This window comes from Silurus meridionalis, chromosome 10 (assembly GCF_014805685.1).
Source record: "Silurus meridionalis isolate SWU-2019-XX chromosome 10, ASM1480568v1, whole genome shotgun sequence".
NCBI classification, from domain to species: domain Eukaryota; kingdom Metazoa; phylum Chordata; class Actinopteri; order Siluriformes; family Siluridae; genus Silurus; species Silurus meridionalis.
This window is the reverse complement of record NC_060893.1, coordinates 17955303-17970924: the sequence shown is the minus strand read 5'-3', so window position 1 is coordinate 17970924 and position 15622 is coordinate 17955303. Positions and strand designations below refer to the sequence as shown.

Genomic DNA, 15622 nt, shown 5'->3' with positions numbered 1-15622 from the left:
TCAGTTTTAAGACAGAGGAATAACTTTAGACTTTCTTTCTTCTTTAAGGCAAATAAAATACCCTAAGCCCTCACCAGTGCTGAGTCTCTCACCTTAATATTCCAAAAAGCCTTATAATCTCTATTATATAATCTCAGAATTGGTAATTTCCAAAGAAGTCATTAATATCTGTTTTACAACACTGACATGTTAGATTATTATAGTAGCCTTACACACACCATTCGCTTTATTTTTATCGCTAAGCACTGAGGCGAAATAATTAGAAAGTTCTACTGTTCCGGAAGGTTGTAGATACACAGCCTCTCACACTTCCACTTCAAGTGTCAGCAGCTAAAAACATATCTTCCCAGAGTCTGCACAGGGCTTATTAAGAATTCTTTCATTCATTGTATATCAAAAGTTGCTGGAAAATTCCTCACCCAAGACTTCATTACCTGTAATAAATAAACCATAATGAAAATTGATTATCTGGTCCGATGGTTATCTGATGAGTGCGTATATACATATTATAGCACATGTCATGTCATATACGAAACGATTTTTATCATATCTGATAATCCATATTATTAAGGCAGCTGGTATATATTATGTTAGCAGGGTTAAGTCATGCCTGTCCCTTATCTAAAAATAAAAAGATATGAATTAAGGGTTTAATATCTGGCTTTCTAATCAGATTATTTGCTGCCTTACAATTGAGCTTTTCGATTTTTTTGTGGAGCAGCAGTGCAACAGCACCACCAAAGGTAAAAAGAAAAATACACAGAATGGAATAAAGTGAGATTAAATAACAACAAAATGTAATCTCTTTTTGGGCTGCTATGTTTCAGTCCACTTTTATTGAACATTTGAAGCAAATCATTAGTATAAATTGAGAAGGCAAAAGTAAAATACAATGTCATTAAACCTTGCCCAATGTATATTACTACTTTTTTTTTTTTTTTAAACTGTACTTATTTGGAGAAAATATAATTATAGCATGGAAATTGGAGCAATAATAAACCAAACCCAAAAATGACTAAATTATATAGCCATAACTGCAGAGTTTAAATACCTTATGTTATGGTCCATGGTTTTATACAGTATATTAGGCACACATTGCTTATTGAAGGAACAAATGACTCAAAATGGACTGATGACCGAACCATATGTTCAGTGTTCTTAAGTTTGAATGCCTTACAGCAGTGAACCCTTTTTAAATTTGGTATTTAGAGGAAACATGGTATTAACCAGGTCATTCATTAAATGATATAAATGCTGCTGTGTCTGCCTATCTTTACAATTTGCGTTTGCTCCACATCATTATGCCTTTGATGAGACCTTGTGATATAATTCATTGCTAAACAATTTAAAACTTGAGCTACTGATTGATTCAATTTAGTCTGGATTGTGCTAGAAACAGTGCTCGGAGTGTGTGTGTGTGTGTGTGGGGGGGGGGGGGGCATTTCTGAAAGTAGATGAGAAATATTTGTATAACAATTGCAATTCTTTAATAATTTTATGTCTTGAACAGCATAAAACTTTGCAAAAACCAATGGCTTAATTATTATTCCAATGAAATTGAGTCTCCGTAAAAACCACAGGAAAATGAGCTAAACTCATAAGTTCAAGCATTAAGCCTAATGGTTGGTGAAATAGCTAAAGTTCACAACCAACTCCTTTTCATGAAGTGAAACTATTTATCATGTTTTTTTCCTTGGTTTACTGAAGGCAAGACAGAAATGAGGTTAAGACTTCATTTCTAAAATGAAAGCAAATCATCCACTCCAAGCAAAACAGCTACAGGTGACAGTCTTGATCGATGCTTTAAAGTTTCCTTTACTTTACATCATATTTTGTTGAAGGGTTGACATGGCACACTGAAATGCAGCTTGAAACTCAAGAGTTTTCATTTGATGATGAGATAAAGGAAAACAAATGAAAGTCAAAAGGAAAGGGTACATCTGAAGTTAATAGCAAACAAACTTTACTTTGCAAATTGCCTATGTGAGCATATGGCAGGAGCAAATGCCACACACCAGGTCCCAAAAAACCCATGGCACACACCCACAGAGAGAGAGAGAGAGAGAGAGAGAGAGAGAGAGAGAGAGAGAGAGAGAACTGCAAACAGCACTGAACTTACCAACTGGCACCAAATTTAACTTTAGAGCTCCCTATTGTTTCTCAGCTTTTAAAGTGTGAGATGTGCTGGGATCAACCTATTAAGGTCGAGAGCATTTGCACCATCATCTTTAGATGTTTGTATTCACACACTCCACACACTGTCTACACACGTTAGCATGCACTACAGCACGACTGAACCGAAACTCTAGCACACAGGGGATGAGTGAGAAGAACAGCTCTGCAGCTGTGCCACAGATCTCTAAAATAGCCACTGACTTTAAAACTAGTTATAGTGAAAGTGTTACCTTACAGCTCCTGCCTCAGTTAGTATTCAATTACAGCAGTTCTAGGGTATGTGAAATAAACTCAGGTGTGTCATTTTGATTTATACACATAGCATCACCAGATACTTCATTCTGATTGGTGCAAATTAGGTATTTTGTTATAGCAGCAAATTTACTATAACATAAACCTTTAATTAATGCACTCATTCTAATACGTTATAGTTTCCATAGTAAAAGCTCAATCACAGGGACATGTGTAACAATCACTTCACTTAATCTAAGACTAACAATAAACAGAGTAAAACACAAGTACTGTTATTTAACCAGTGAATGTGTGTACTGTTGATAAGGTTTGTGGGTGAAGGTGCCCTCTGGTGGTCTGGAGGGAAAATTGCCTTTGCTGACCTTGAGTAATACTTTTAATAAATACTTTTAATAAATAGTAATTGATGTGGCATAAAAGGATTAAAAGACTTTTTAAAAAAGGTAATCATCTTCTGGTGATAACACTATTGCTTTACATCAGACTGCATTACCACTATATTGTTGATTATTCTTGTGATATATATATATATATATATGTACAATCTATATTATATAGCTTATCTATGTGTAATATATATATTTTAATATCATATACACTAATACAAGCCATTTTTATTGGCAAAAATACACTAAATATGCTCAAACATCTTTTTTGTGTGCTTGTAAGTAATTAATAATATTTAATATTTTTTTTCAGAGAATGAACTTGACAATCTCTGTAATAAAAAAATATTAACAAAAAAATTAAATAAGTAACTCAAATAAAATTATAAATGAGATTTTAAATGCATATGAGAAATGAATGAGCTCTGAGCCAATGTGAAGTTGTTAGAAATTTATTAGGATTGTAGCAGCAGCTGTTAGGCTGATAGGCAGACGTCCTTGCCCAACATCTGTCAGATCTATAATGGAAAAGTATAAAACGCAGAAGCTGCACACTGCTGCACATACAGACCTAAGTAGTGAAAAGTGTTGAGGTGATAAATAATGAAATAATCACTGCTGAGGCATATTAAACATACGTATTAATCTCCTTGCCTCTGAGCAGATTTTAAAGAGCAATAAATCTGGAAAAAGAATTTAATGAATGCAGAATAAGTCACAGTAAAGTCAAATGCTAATTAAATTATGCTGTTGGGTTAATGTCACTGATCCGCTGAGAGTTGTGCATGCATAAATATATAATCATTTCAAACCTGCTCAATTTGACAAATCTACTCTTAGGGACGTGTAAATATTTCACAAAAAATGTTTCCGTGTTCTGCCCTTTAACCCACGGTTAACCATAAAACACAAGTCATCAATAAATATTAAGTTCATTGAAATAATTCATTGCTCACATACATTTTGGATGATTTAAAAAGTTTTTATTTTTAAATAGAACATTTCATTATATTCTGTCGGGCAACCACTTAGATCTAACTAAGCAGATAGGTAAGAGCCTTCTATTGGATAATCACTTATATTTTTATATACTTATAAGATTTATATATGTCAGCTGGCAACATGTTGTTTTACCCTAAGTGATGCAGTGAGTTGCTTCTTATTTCATAACCTGTTATTCTTTGCCACCGCTTTTGGGACTCACAACTGAAAATTACTTATTTAAGTTAATATTGCTCAAAAAGATAAGTTATAGATGATGAAGTACTTTGAATATAAATTTCCTGCATTTATATTGCTCCAGGACTAATTTCATTTTTTTTTATTGCTTTAGGACTGTTCATATATATATATATATATATATATATATATATATATATATATATATATATATATATATATATATATATATATATATATATATATATGAACAGTCCTGGAGCAATAAAAAAAAAAAAAATTGAAAGCCACATGTCTCAATGAGTTTATATTTCAAAATTTGTGAAGATGTCATGAAAAATTAGATGCCTAATAACATTTATCTGAGACTATGTTTAGACAATGGCCATTTCAATCCCAACAATACACACACACATACACACACACACACACATACACACACACACACACACACACACACACACACACACAAAATAAAAAAAATGTATCTTATAAAAACAAACAGAAAACAAAAGGACGATATATTGTAACTCAAGATGTAAAATAGTCTCAGCTTTTCCATCTCCATGCAGATCACAAAGTCGCAAGAATATTTTCTGTTTGTATTTTTGTATTTTTTTTTGTAAACCACTGCATCCACTTCCTGGTTGGTCACAGTGCACATGCTGCGCTCTTTGACCACTAAGAGCCTCTAAAGCAGGGGTCACCAACGTGGTACCCCCGGGCACCAGTTAGCCCGCAAGGACCACATTTGTAGCCCACGGGCCTTTTCTAAAAATAGCTACTTTGTTAAATCATTGTTGATAATTATTATGAGAAATCATTAACATGATCAGTGTCTTCACATAAACACATTTAATAACATAATAAAAGGTAAATTGAGCAAATTTGTTATTTCAGATCAAACTAAAAACTGTGTGTATCAAACTGGTAGCCCTTCACATTAATCGGTACCCAAGAACTAGCTCTCAGTTTTAAAATAGTTGGTGACCCCGGCTCTAAAGAGTAATAAAACAAAGAACTCACCCACGTGGGAATAAAATCCTCCCATATTCGTATCCTGCACTCATTGTCAAAATTTTTCCATCAATCCAGTTGTCTCCATAATGCTACTGGATGGAAATTAAAGGTTTCAAATAAAAGGTAATGCAGAGCAGAACATCATGGCACCTGCCTATAAAGTGTATAATGAAGCCCGATATTCTGCCTCTTTTACTGTTTTTTTTTTTTTTTGTTGTTGTTGTTGTTTGTTTTTTAGTGGGTGGTCTCATTTGTTTTGTAGCACTATATTCTACCAGCCACTAAGATTATGTTTTTTACACGAAAGTTATAACGAGACATATACAAACAATACACCTATCCAAATACTGTAATTTAAACAAAAAAATAAGCATCTAAATTACAACACTATTGTGTCTTTAGACCATAAATGCTTTACGACATGTTGTTCATTAGACCCTTATCTTTCCAAATAAACCGGGATTTGCAGTAGTAAATGCGTTTGTGCCTCGTTATTACAATCATAGTGTAAGTACTGCATTTTTATATGAATGTTGTTGTTGTGTACTACTTACACAAATTCAGCAAATACATTGATTATATATTATTAAAAGTGATGGCTTGCGGCTTAGATCTTTAGAATGATATATAGTTTGTCATGGTACTCCAAACAATGGGATATCAGGATATCGAAGATGAAGATTATAGAAGATGAACTAGCTAGTGCATAATTAAAACCTAGAATGACAGTGGTGAACTACAGGAGAACTTGTAGCTATGTTTAATAGTAAATTAAAAGCATTTCCAGATGCAGAATGCACTGTGTGTCAGAAAGCAGATTTACATAAATCTAGATCCTACAATTAAGAACCCCGATAAGCAAGCCAGAGGCAACAATGGCAAAAAAAAACCTTCCTTATGCGAGTTTATAATTTATTTTCTTAAACTGTAAAACTTGAAAGTGTGTTAAAAGGATATTACAATTTAATCAGTGTGATTGAGTTGAAAATATGGGTTCTATAATAAATAAAGAAAAAATCTATAATTACAATAGCAGCTTTTTATGTACAAATGGGATACATTAAGGTGCAATTATTCAAAGAAAATTACTTCTGTAAGCAGTTTATTCTCAAGACTTCTCCTTTTTGGATACAGATGTGAGCATCCATGTGGGAGTATCGACAGTAGCAGAGAATGAGAGATGAAATAAGTGTAGAGATGAGAATCACAAGTGCTTCTCTAAGCAAATGCAACAGATGGGGACCACAACATTGGTCTTAGCTTAGCTTAAGTGAAGCAGAAATCTCTGAATTCTCTGAATTTATAAAATATATATTATTTTTCTGTTTTATTTTGGTACACTTCTTATTTTTTTACATTTTTATTTTGTTAGTATATACCCTGCAGTTAATTGTGTATTCTAATTAGTCAGTAAAGTGCTTTGTTGCTGCCTAACCTTAGGTAATGCTTGTTTACCTTCTTCATCTTGCTCCTTAATAGATGTCTTCCACCAAATTTCGGCATGATATTAATCATTTTTTTTATTTATGATGCCATAGGTAGTCTTGCCAGAACACCTGATCACACTGTACAGTGTCCTTAAACATGTGTGAAACAATGAGAATGCTTAATAATTCTTTCTCTCTCTCTCTCTCTCTCTCTCTCTCTCTCTTTCTCCCTCTCTCTCTCTCTCTCTCTGTTCCTGTCCATTTATTCTCTTTGAATCTGCCAGATTCATCCTGACACCCTACATCTGGATGGAGTTCTTTATAATTGGAGACCGCTCTGTGCAGCTGAGGATGGCTCCACATCAAGTCTAAATATCCATGAAATTACTGAGGATGGTTTTGGACTGTAATTAATATCAACAGTCTACAACAATGACTCAGGACCACAGGTTGCGTGAACCCTTTTGCATTTAACACCTCAACAATTATGAAACTGTAATGAATGAGCATTCGGTGCCACCCAGTTGAGAATGGGTTTCCTTTTGAGTCTGGTGCCTTTAAAGGTTTCTTCCTTATATCATCTTAGTAAGCTTTTCTCTGCCACAGTCACTACTGGCTTACTCATTAGGGATAAACTTGCAATTTTAAGGAACAAACATCTAGGAACTAAACTAATGCATTTTTTGCATAAGTTTCAAGACAAGTTTTCTAACATGCCAACAGATGGCAGCACAAGGCTGCACACACAGTGACAGGGAGCACCAGTATTCATAAGTCAGTGTCCCAAAAGACATATTCCTGTGTACATTGGGAGCTGTGCAAATAGTGCTACATGCATTGCCACAACTGTGATTTCATCATGGACAGCAACTTGAAACAAAACGCAAATGTGAAACTAAGCAAATCAGCCACAGATGTTTGACATTATTTATGAAGATGCTGCAATGAGTCGGAAGATCAGGAAGACCTTCAATGAGCTCAACCCCACGAAAATGTTGAAATCATTCAGCAACTTGTGCATGATGATCATTGGAAAACAATAAACAACATTGCTGCCATTGTCGTTGTGTCATAAGGAACAGTCCAGGCGATCCTCACATGTGATTTGAACATGGGCTGTGTTGCTGCCAAGTTCATCTCCAGGCTGCTGACCCAGGAGCAGAAGGAACACAACATTAAAGTCTGCCAAGGACATGTTGAGGATTACCGTTGACGAAACTTTGGTGTATGACTACGGCTCTAAGATTAAGCAACAGTCTTCACAGCACTGTACAATTAAAAATGAATTGAATTAAACAATGATTTAAGGCATTTTTTGGATAGTTCTTTTTCATTTAAAACAAATGCCTTATAAAACTTTGCAGCAGCAGATGGTGCTTTCATAAAACACCACAGGCACTTAGTTAGATTTTCTTTTGAATGTGTCCAAGGCAGCTCTGAATGAGTCTTGAAATATTTTGTAATACAGGGTTGTGATAAAAGATCTGGCTTCCATTTATAAGATTTTGATGTGTTTAATACAGAGGATCGGCTCTGAGCCCTTTCCTGTTTGTAGTGTTGATGGACAGGTTGATGGATGAGGTCAGACAGGAGTCTCCATGGACTATGATGTTTGCAGTTGATATTGTTATTTGTGGTGAGAGTAGGGAGCAGGTTGAGAAGAGCCTGGAGAGGTGGAGGTACATGCTGGAAAGAACGGGAATGAAATTCAGTAGGAGTAAGACAGAGTACATGTGTGTGAATGAGAGGGAGGGCAGTGGAGTGGTGCGGTTGCAGAGAGAAGAGGTGGAGAAGGTGGAGTTCAGGTACCTGGGGTCAACAGTACAAAGTAATGGAGAGGGTGTTAGAGAAGTGAAGAAAAGAGTGCAGGCAGGGTGGAGTGGGTGGAGAAAAGTGACAGGAGTGATTTGTGATAGAAGAGTATCTGCAAGAGTGAAAGGGAAAGTTTATAGGACAGGAGGTGGAGCTGGAGGTAGCAGAGCTGAAGATGTTGAGGTTTTTGTTGGGAGTGATGAAGATGGATAGGATTAGAAATTAGTTTATTAGAGGGACAGCCCATGTAGGACATTTTGGAGACATGGTGAGGGACGCGATTGAGATGGTTTGGACATGTGCAGAGGAGGGTCATGGGTTATATCGGTAGGAGAATGCTGAGGATGGAGCCACCAGGAAGAGTAGATTTATGGATGTGGTGGGGGACCCTAAAGGAAGCAGCCAAAAGAAGAAGAGGAATACAGAAGGACGGAGTTCACATCAGCACTAGAGGGCAGCAGACACAACGATCCAGCATATAGGTCCTGTGAAAATAGTTAAGGTGGTGTGGTGATTTTTACATTTACATTTGCGGCATTTAGCAGACGCCCTTATCCAGAGCGACGTACAAACGTGCTTTAAATCTCTAGTAGTGAATAAATCTACACTGGTATGCAAGAATACAAACTCAATATAAATATAACTCGAATTCTACAAACTTGGAAAGTGCTAATTTAGGTATTTCAGGAAGAGGTAGGTCTTCAGTCGTCGCTTAAAGATAATCAGGGACTCTGCTGTACGGACATCTAGGGGAAGACCTTAAAATAAAGACAAAGACCTTAAAATAAACATATAATTAGCTTTACTCATAGATCATTTTGAGTAGTGTCAGGATATTAGACTATTTCCTTTTTTTTGCAACCACAGTGTGTGTCTTGTTTCATTTACATATACTACAATTTAAACCCGTTGACTTGTTTACAGTTAAAAATAAGTCAAGTTCATTGTATGCAATATTTAAAAAAAAAATCAATCTAAATAGTTTTGAAATGCTTTTATAAATTGTGCTATAAACCAAAAATGTTCTATAAAAACAAAAAGATTTTATCTGAACATATGTATGATAAATGATGTATGAAGAATGGCACTCCATGCTAAAGTTCCCATTGTGATGGAGCTCCGATTGACATGCTTCTGGCAGAGGGACATCGAGGTGCAATTATTCGGATTGTTACTACATCATGGTTTTGGTGGAATGTTTTGGCACACACATTTATATTTATATTTACAATTATAGTATTTGGCACATACCATTATCAATAAATACATCCTGAATACCATAAGTCTTAAAATTGTTTTAAAATTGACTCATTTTTAGACATTAAGATCTTTGACACCTTCACAGACAACAGCTATTTAGGAGTGCAAAATGCTATAACAAAATTAGGAACCTGTTTTTTATTGCCTCACACCTCTCATGATTTTCTTTAGATCGTAAACTAAGAATACCATAAGTCTTAAAATTGTTTTATAGTAAGAAAAGCACACGATTGATAAGCAAATAATATTTTATTTTAAAGGAGTAATTGTAGATATTTTTTTCTTCAGCTTCTTCTGTAAATCAAAATCAGAAAAAGCACCTTTAGTTGAATGTCAAATATCAATGTATCAATGTGCTTTAAATATCAACATATATTTCTGCAATTACTTGCATTAACTGATGTTAGCGTAGCGATTTTTCTTATTGCATAACGTAATACAGTCTCTATGCACTGGACATCATTATTTACACTAATTCTGTCATTTTACACTAACCTGAAACCAGTGATGTTCAAGGATCTGGTTAAGGGTTGGTCTGTTATTAGGGTTACGCTCAAGACACCATGAAATCAAATCGATGGAAGCTGTGTATGTACAACAATATAACTGGTTAAAAACTTGAACCAATTTGTACACCATATAAAACTTCCCTTCATATTTATATTTTTAGTCAAGCTAGTCTTATTTGAAAAATAATTATAATTCTAGTTATTTTGCTACAAAAGTTTCCATATTCATGTAAAACATTTGCATGTTCTCACCTTTAGACAGCTCAAAAGGATAGTAAACATGGCCTTTAACAATTTCTTCCTTTCCAGAAAAGGGATATTGTTTATATATAAGGCTGTATAAGAGTATGCCCAGACCCCAGACGGTAGAAGAGTCGGCCTTGTACCCATTATCAATATACACTTCAGGTGGGATGTAAAGTTGCGTGCCTGAATGAAAGACAGGAAAAGAACATCATCAGTAAAATCACAAAAATCATCCAACACAATTCCTCTCAGATTTACTCATTTCTGAGGTAAAGTTACCTGAATATGTTTTGTAGATGGTGTCCTTATGCAGATCACCACAGCCGAAATCAATTAGCTTTACTTCACAAGTATGAGGGTTAAAAAGAATGTTTTCAGACTTGATGTCTCGATGGAGCACGCCTCTTTCACGGCAATGACATGCAGCAAGAACTATTTGTTTCATAACCAGTCGAATTTCGGATTCACTCATATATGTAGTTTCCATATGGTCGAAAAGATCTACGCAGGGGTCAGGGCGCTCCAGGACCAAGATGAAGGCTCTGCGTAGCTCAAACCATTCCAGCAACTCGATCACGTATGGACAACGAGGTGGCTTACACACAAGCTCTAATAGTGCCACCTCTGCAGGGAGTCTCCGTGTGTCACCAGGCTGAAACCAGAGTGGATAAAGTTACTACTGGATTAAACAAAAATGCAAGTGAATTCAAAATCAAACAAAACAAAGATTCATGCAAGTAAACAAAAGTCATAACGAATCAATCCAGTGATAATATGTAGAATTAAACCATCATTGATGTTAACTTACTGGAGTGATGTATAAGGTATATTTATTTTTCAAAAAGATTTTTAGGGCCACCTGCAAAACAGAGATAGAAAATTAGATTCAATGCCCTCAACTGACTTAAGTACGATTTCCGAATGTAACCTGCCAAGAACATAACCGATGCATGCGGATATAAATGCAGATATAAACATAGGTCTTGGTTTTCATTACCAAAAAATTAGTTTAGAAAACTTATAACTGCCTTTATGCATAATTGTATAACTTAGTAAGATGTAATGCTCGTCAGCAGAGCAAGTTAACGTATATGCCTTGATATTCACCTGCTTCCCATCTGACTTCCGAACAGCTGCGTAGATGCAACCAAAGGTTCCATTTCCAAGCTTCTTTCCCAGAGTGAAATTATACAAACCGTCTGTTTAGCAAAAAGACACAAATAAACACTTTGACCTTCACAGACAACAGCTATTTAGGAGTGCAAAATGCTATAACAAAAGTAGGAACCTGTTGTGTTTTGCCTCACACCTCTCACGATATTCATTAATTTGTTTTCGTCTATCTCCTTGTCCTCAACCTCATCCAAAGGTTGTTCCTGCTCAGGTTTTTCCTCCTTCTCCTCTGTCCCTGTTCTCTGCTTCTCCACCAGCTTCTCTTTGGGCTGGAGTTCAGGTTCTTCATAAGCAAGATATATATTTTATTAAATATATAGCCATATATATATATATATATATATATATATACACACACACATATATAAACATAACCATCATATCCTGAATAAATATATATGTATATATCATTTTTATCTTTTAAAGCAATTATATAAATCTATACATAATGAATAAATATATAATCATTTAAAAATTAATTATATGCATTATATAACTATTAGATACTATTATTGTACAATATTACACATTATACAGTTTCAGTACATTTTAAAACACTGTTATTTTTATCACATTAGAAGGATTCATTTCTAGAGCAGGTTATATGAATGTTACGTGGTATTTTTATTGCAGTATAAGATGAAGAGAGATTTGTTTCCTCGTTACTTAGCAACCTCATATTCATAAGTGTTTTTGACTTTCTCACACACAACAAATGAAAAAATATATATGTTTACCGTTGTCTGTATTACAATCAATCATTTCTGTCTCCATTTCCATTCCTTTTCCTTTTTCAGTTCTCAGTGTTGGGGAATTCCGAGTTGTGAAACAAAAAACTGGACGATAAAGAGATGCGTGTTTCCTAAATCAGTTGCTCACACCGTCTGAACACCTGCAGCGCGTGACGAGCCCTTTATATTCAAACACAAATTGCTTGTGACGTCATTGTTTTTGTTGTTGTTGTTTTTTTGGCGGCACAGATCCGTTACGTAAATCTGTTTATCATCTGTATCAATAACTTCTCCTTTTTTCGGCTTCTCCCGTTAGAGGTCGCTACAGGAGATCCTCGGATTATCCGTCTTCATACCAATCTGTTCTCCACCTTCATGTCTTCCATCACCACATCCATAAACCCCCTCCATGGTCCTCTCATTCTCCTTCATGGTTCTCTCCTCCTGCGCGGTGGCTCTATTCTTCTACCGATATTCCTCTGCATACGCCCAAACCGTCTCATTCGGGCATCTATATAAAAACAATCATCTATATATATATATATATATATATATATATATATATATATATATATATATATACTTTCTTTACTGTACCGTATTAACATTATATATAATATTATATATATATTATATATATATTATATACATTATTATATACATATTATATACATATATTATATACATATATATATATATATATATATATATATATATATATATATATATATATATATATATATATATATATATATATATATATATATATATAACATTTTACGGTCTCTTTATTAAAATGTTAATACGGTACAGTACAGAAAGTAAAGAACGGGGTGACCTGTATCTTTAACTCCGCCCTTTTCATGACGTCACAACTAATAAACACGCAGAGAAACTACGCATAGGCTACTACTAAACTGTATACTACATGTATACTACAACCGTTCAAATTCATTTTATTTTTCTCATTAATCTACACTCAGTCCCCCATAATGACAAAGTGAAAATTGAATTCTAAAAAAAAATGAAAAAGAAAACCTGAAATTTTAACATGTACACTATATTTCCAAAAGTATTGGGTCACCTGGTCATCAGTACAGTATGTGATTTTTGAGCATTGCATTCCATATTTAGTCCTAATTTTGTCTTATAATTTCCTCCACTCTTCTGGGAAGCTTTTCCACTAGATTTTGGATTGTGTTTATGTGTTCATCAGCCACAAGGCTATTATGAAATGCAGGTACTGATGTAGTTAAGGAGACCTGGGGTGAATTCAGCGTTCCAATTCATCCCAAAGATGTTCAGTAGGGATGAGATCAGAACTCTATAGCAGGCCACTCAAGATCTTCCTCTCCAAAGCATGTAAACCAGATCTTCAAGGAGTTCACTTTGTGCACAGGGGCATTGCCATGCTGGAACAGGTTTGGGTTTCCAAGTTCAAGTGAATACAAAATTATTATTTTAGCGCATCTGAAGACGTCCTGTAGAATTGAGTGCCTCCAGCTTCGTGGTAACAGTTTGGAAAAGAACGACATATAGCAGGAAAGGTCAGGTGACCCAATACTTTTGGCAATATAGTGTATATAAGTATTCAAAACCATTTACTCAGTACTTAGTCGCAGCAAATTTAAGAGCAATTGTAGCCTATATATCCTGGCCCGGCCACTCTGTCAAATTGTAGAACCCATTGTGGCCCGTGAGTCAAAAAATTTTGCCCACCCCTGGTCTAATGTCAATCAAATCAAGATGAAAACTAAAACTCAAAAGGTCTTTGGAATCATTCTGAGTCATCTATAGTCAAATGAAAGTCTCTACTACTGATTCAATCAGGATTAGGATTATTTCATGTGGTAGAATTTACGTAATTGATCAATTTTACCTAATAACAAGATGCTTGCAGGTTTCGAACAGAAACCATATACCATATTAACAAGAATGAACTTACAATCATTTATATTAATTAGTAGTATGATCCACTACACCACCCTTACACCACCAATCTCGTTTGCATTCTTTGCAAAAAAAAAAAAAAAAAAAGGAAAGTTTTTCTTTTAACAAGGTTCCCAAAACCTCTGGCATCAATAAAACTATCTATCATCTATCAAATGACAGATAGAAAAACAAACACAGACACAAAATAAATCACAGAAAAAGAAATCAGCTCTGCTTTTCTCTTTCTAAGTTTGAATATGTAGGTAAATCCACCAGGCTTTCATCTTAAATGAAACTGCTCATAAAAAATAGAAGTGCTTATCTTCCATAGAACCATTGGGGCTTTTGCTCCAAAATTTTTATTGAATCAAGTTTCTCTAGGATTCTCTAGAATTCTTTTTGTCAGAAATGTAAACTTTAGAACCACTGTAGAAGCATTTTTTTATTCCCTGCATGCTTTTTGTACATAAGGCCAGAGCAGGGCGCAGGATGCTTCCTGTTCCTTTGACAGATCCTTTCCGAAGTGCAGTTTGTGTTGTTTCAGGTAGACACTGAGGTAGTCAACTGTCAGCCAGTATAGTGCAAACAGAATAATAAGGGTCCACATCTGACCCGAATCCGGCCTGTCCTTTTTTCACCGAGTTTAGGTGCCACTTTTCGTTACCCTGAGTTTAACATTTTCAGCTTCCGATTGTGGAATTCTATACAGTGGTTAACACGATCTCCACTTGTAGCGTTTAACAATTCTGCTCTCCAATGAACTACAGTGCACACCTGTTAAAAAGGAAGGGATGATTAAAATTCTTCAGTCGTGTTTGAATTGCGATCATGTCTCAAAGAAAGTCTACTCTCTTATTTATGGCACTATATTTTCTTGAAGCTCAATGGCCTATGGATTTCTTTGGCGCTGTACTGTAGATCAGTGACTGAATGGGGACTCACGTTTTTTTGGCCTCTTAAAATCCACAGCATTTCAGTGGTTCAGACATCTTTCTTGCGTTTTTTTTTTTTTTACTTGTGCCACTCATCCTAGCATTATTAGCAACTATTACAACTAGCTTAATTTTGTTTCTGTTGTTAATTTATCAAGACAAAAAAAAAAAAAAAAAAAAAAGAAATGGTCGATTGTTACAACAATTTTAACAGAGGTAAAAAGCTAGGTTATTCATTTAATTTGTGCATTTGGAAAGAAGAAAGACCACCACACATATGGAGAGATTCACTGCAGGTGCATCTTTGGTGCTATCTTGTCCCAAACTCTAATTAACTTATTTAACCCCATGTGTTTGGTTTCTATATTGCAAACTAGAATAGACCATTGTGGCTAATATTTTTAGATGAAGTTAAAAAGCAATTGTGAGTATGTATGTGAAAATGTTCCCCTAATGTTTGCAAATGGTTCCATTTGCTTATCTTTCGGGGAACGAAATAACATCCTGTGAACGTTTTCTATAGGTTATTTTTTGTAACCATAAACGAAAGTCCCTAGAATGTTTGAGCGAGGAAACAATACGAACAAT

At 34.9% G+C, this 15622-nt stretch overlaps 1 protein-coding gene across 3 annotated transcripts; it reads right to left on the bottom strand.

Annotated features, from left to right (window-relative positions):
• Positions 1-8607: 8607 nt before the first annotated feature.
• On the bottom strand, positions 8608-12594 carry LOC124392698 (serine/threonine-protein kinase pim-1-like). 3 transcript variants are annotated; one of them, XM_046859862.1, is made up of 8 exons: positions 12177-12594; positions 11555-11722; positions 11374-11465; positions 11075-11125; positions 10546-10918; positions 10273-10449; positions 10007-10095; positions 8608-8736 (listed from the first exon to the last, which is right to left on the bottom strand). In XM_046859862.1, the coding sequence occupies exons 1-8, from the start codon at positions 12217-12219 to the stop codon at positions 8641-8643; spliced, it is 1089 nt and encodes a 362-aa protein (XP_046715818.1). In that variant the 5' UTR covers positions 12220-12594; the 3' UTR covers positions 8608-8640. The 3 variants fall into 3 exon arrangements, with proteins under 3 accessions (XP_046715818.1, XP_046715819.1, XP_046715821.1); XM_046859863.1 differs by having other exon boundaries at positions 11576-11722; positions 12177-12593; XM_046859865.1 differs by lacking the exon at positions 8608-8736 and adding an exon at positions 8978-9009 and having other exon boundaries at positions 12177-12591.
• Positions 12595-15622: the final 3028 nt, after the last annotated feature.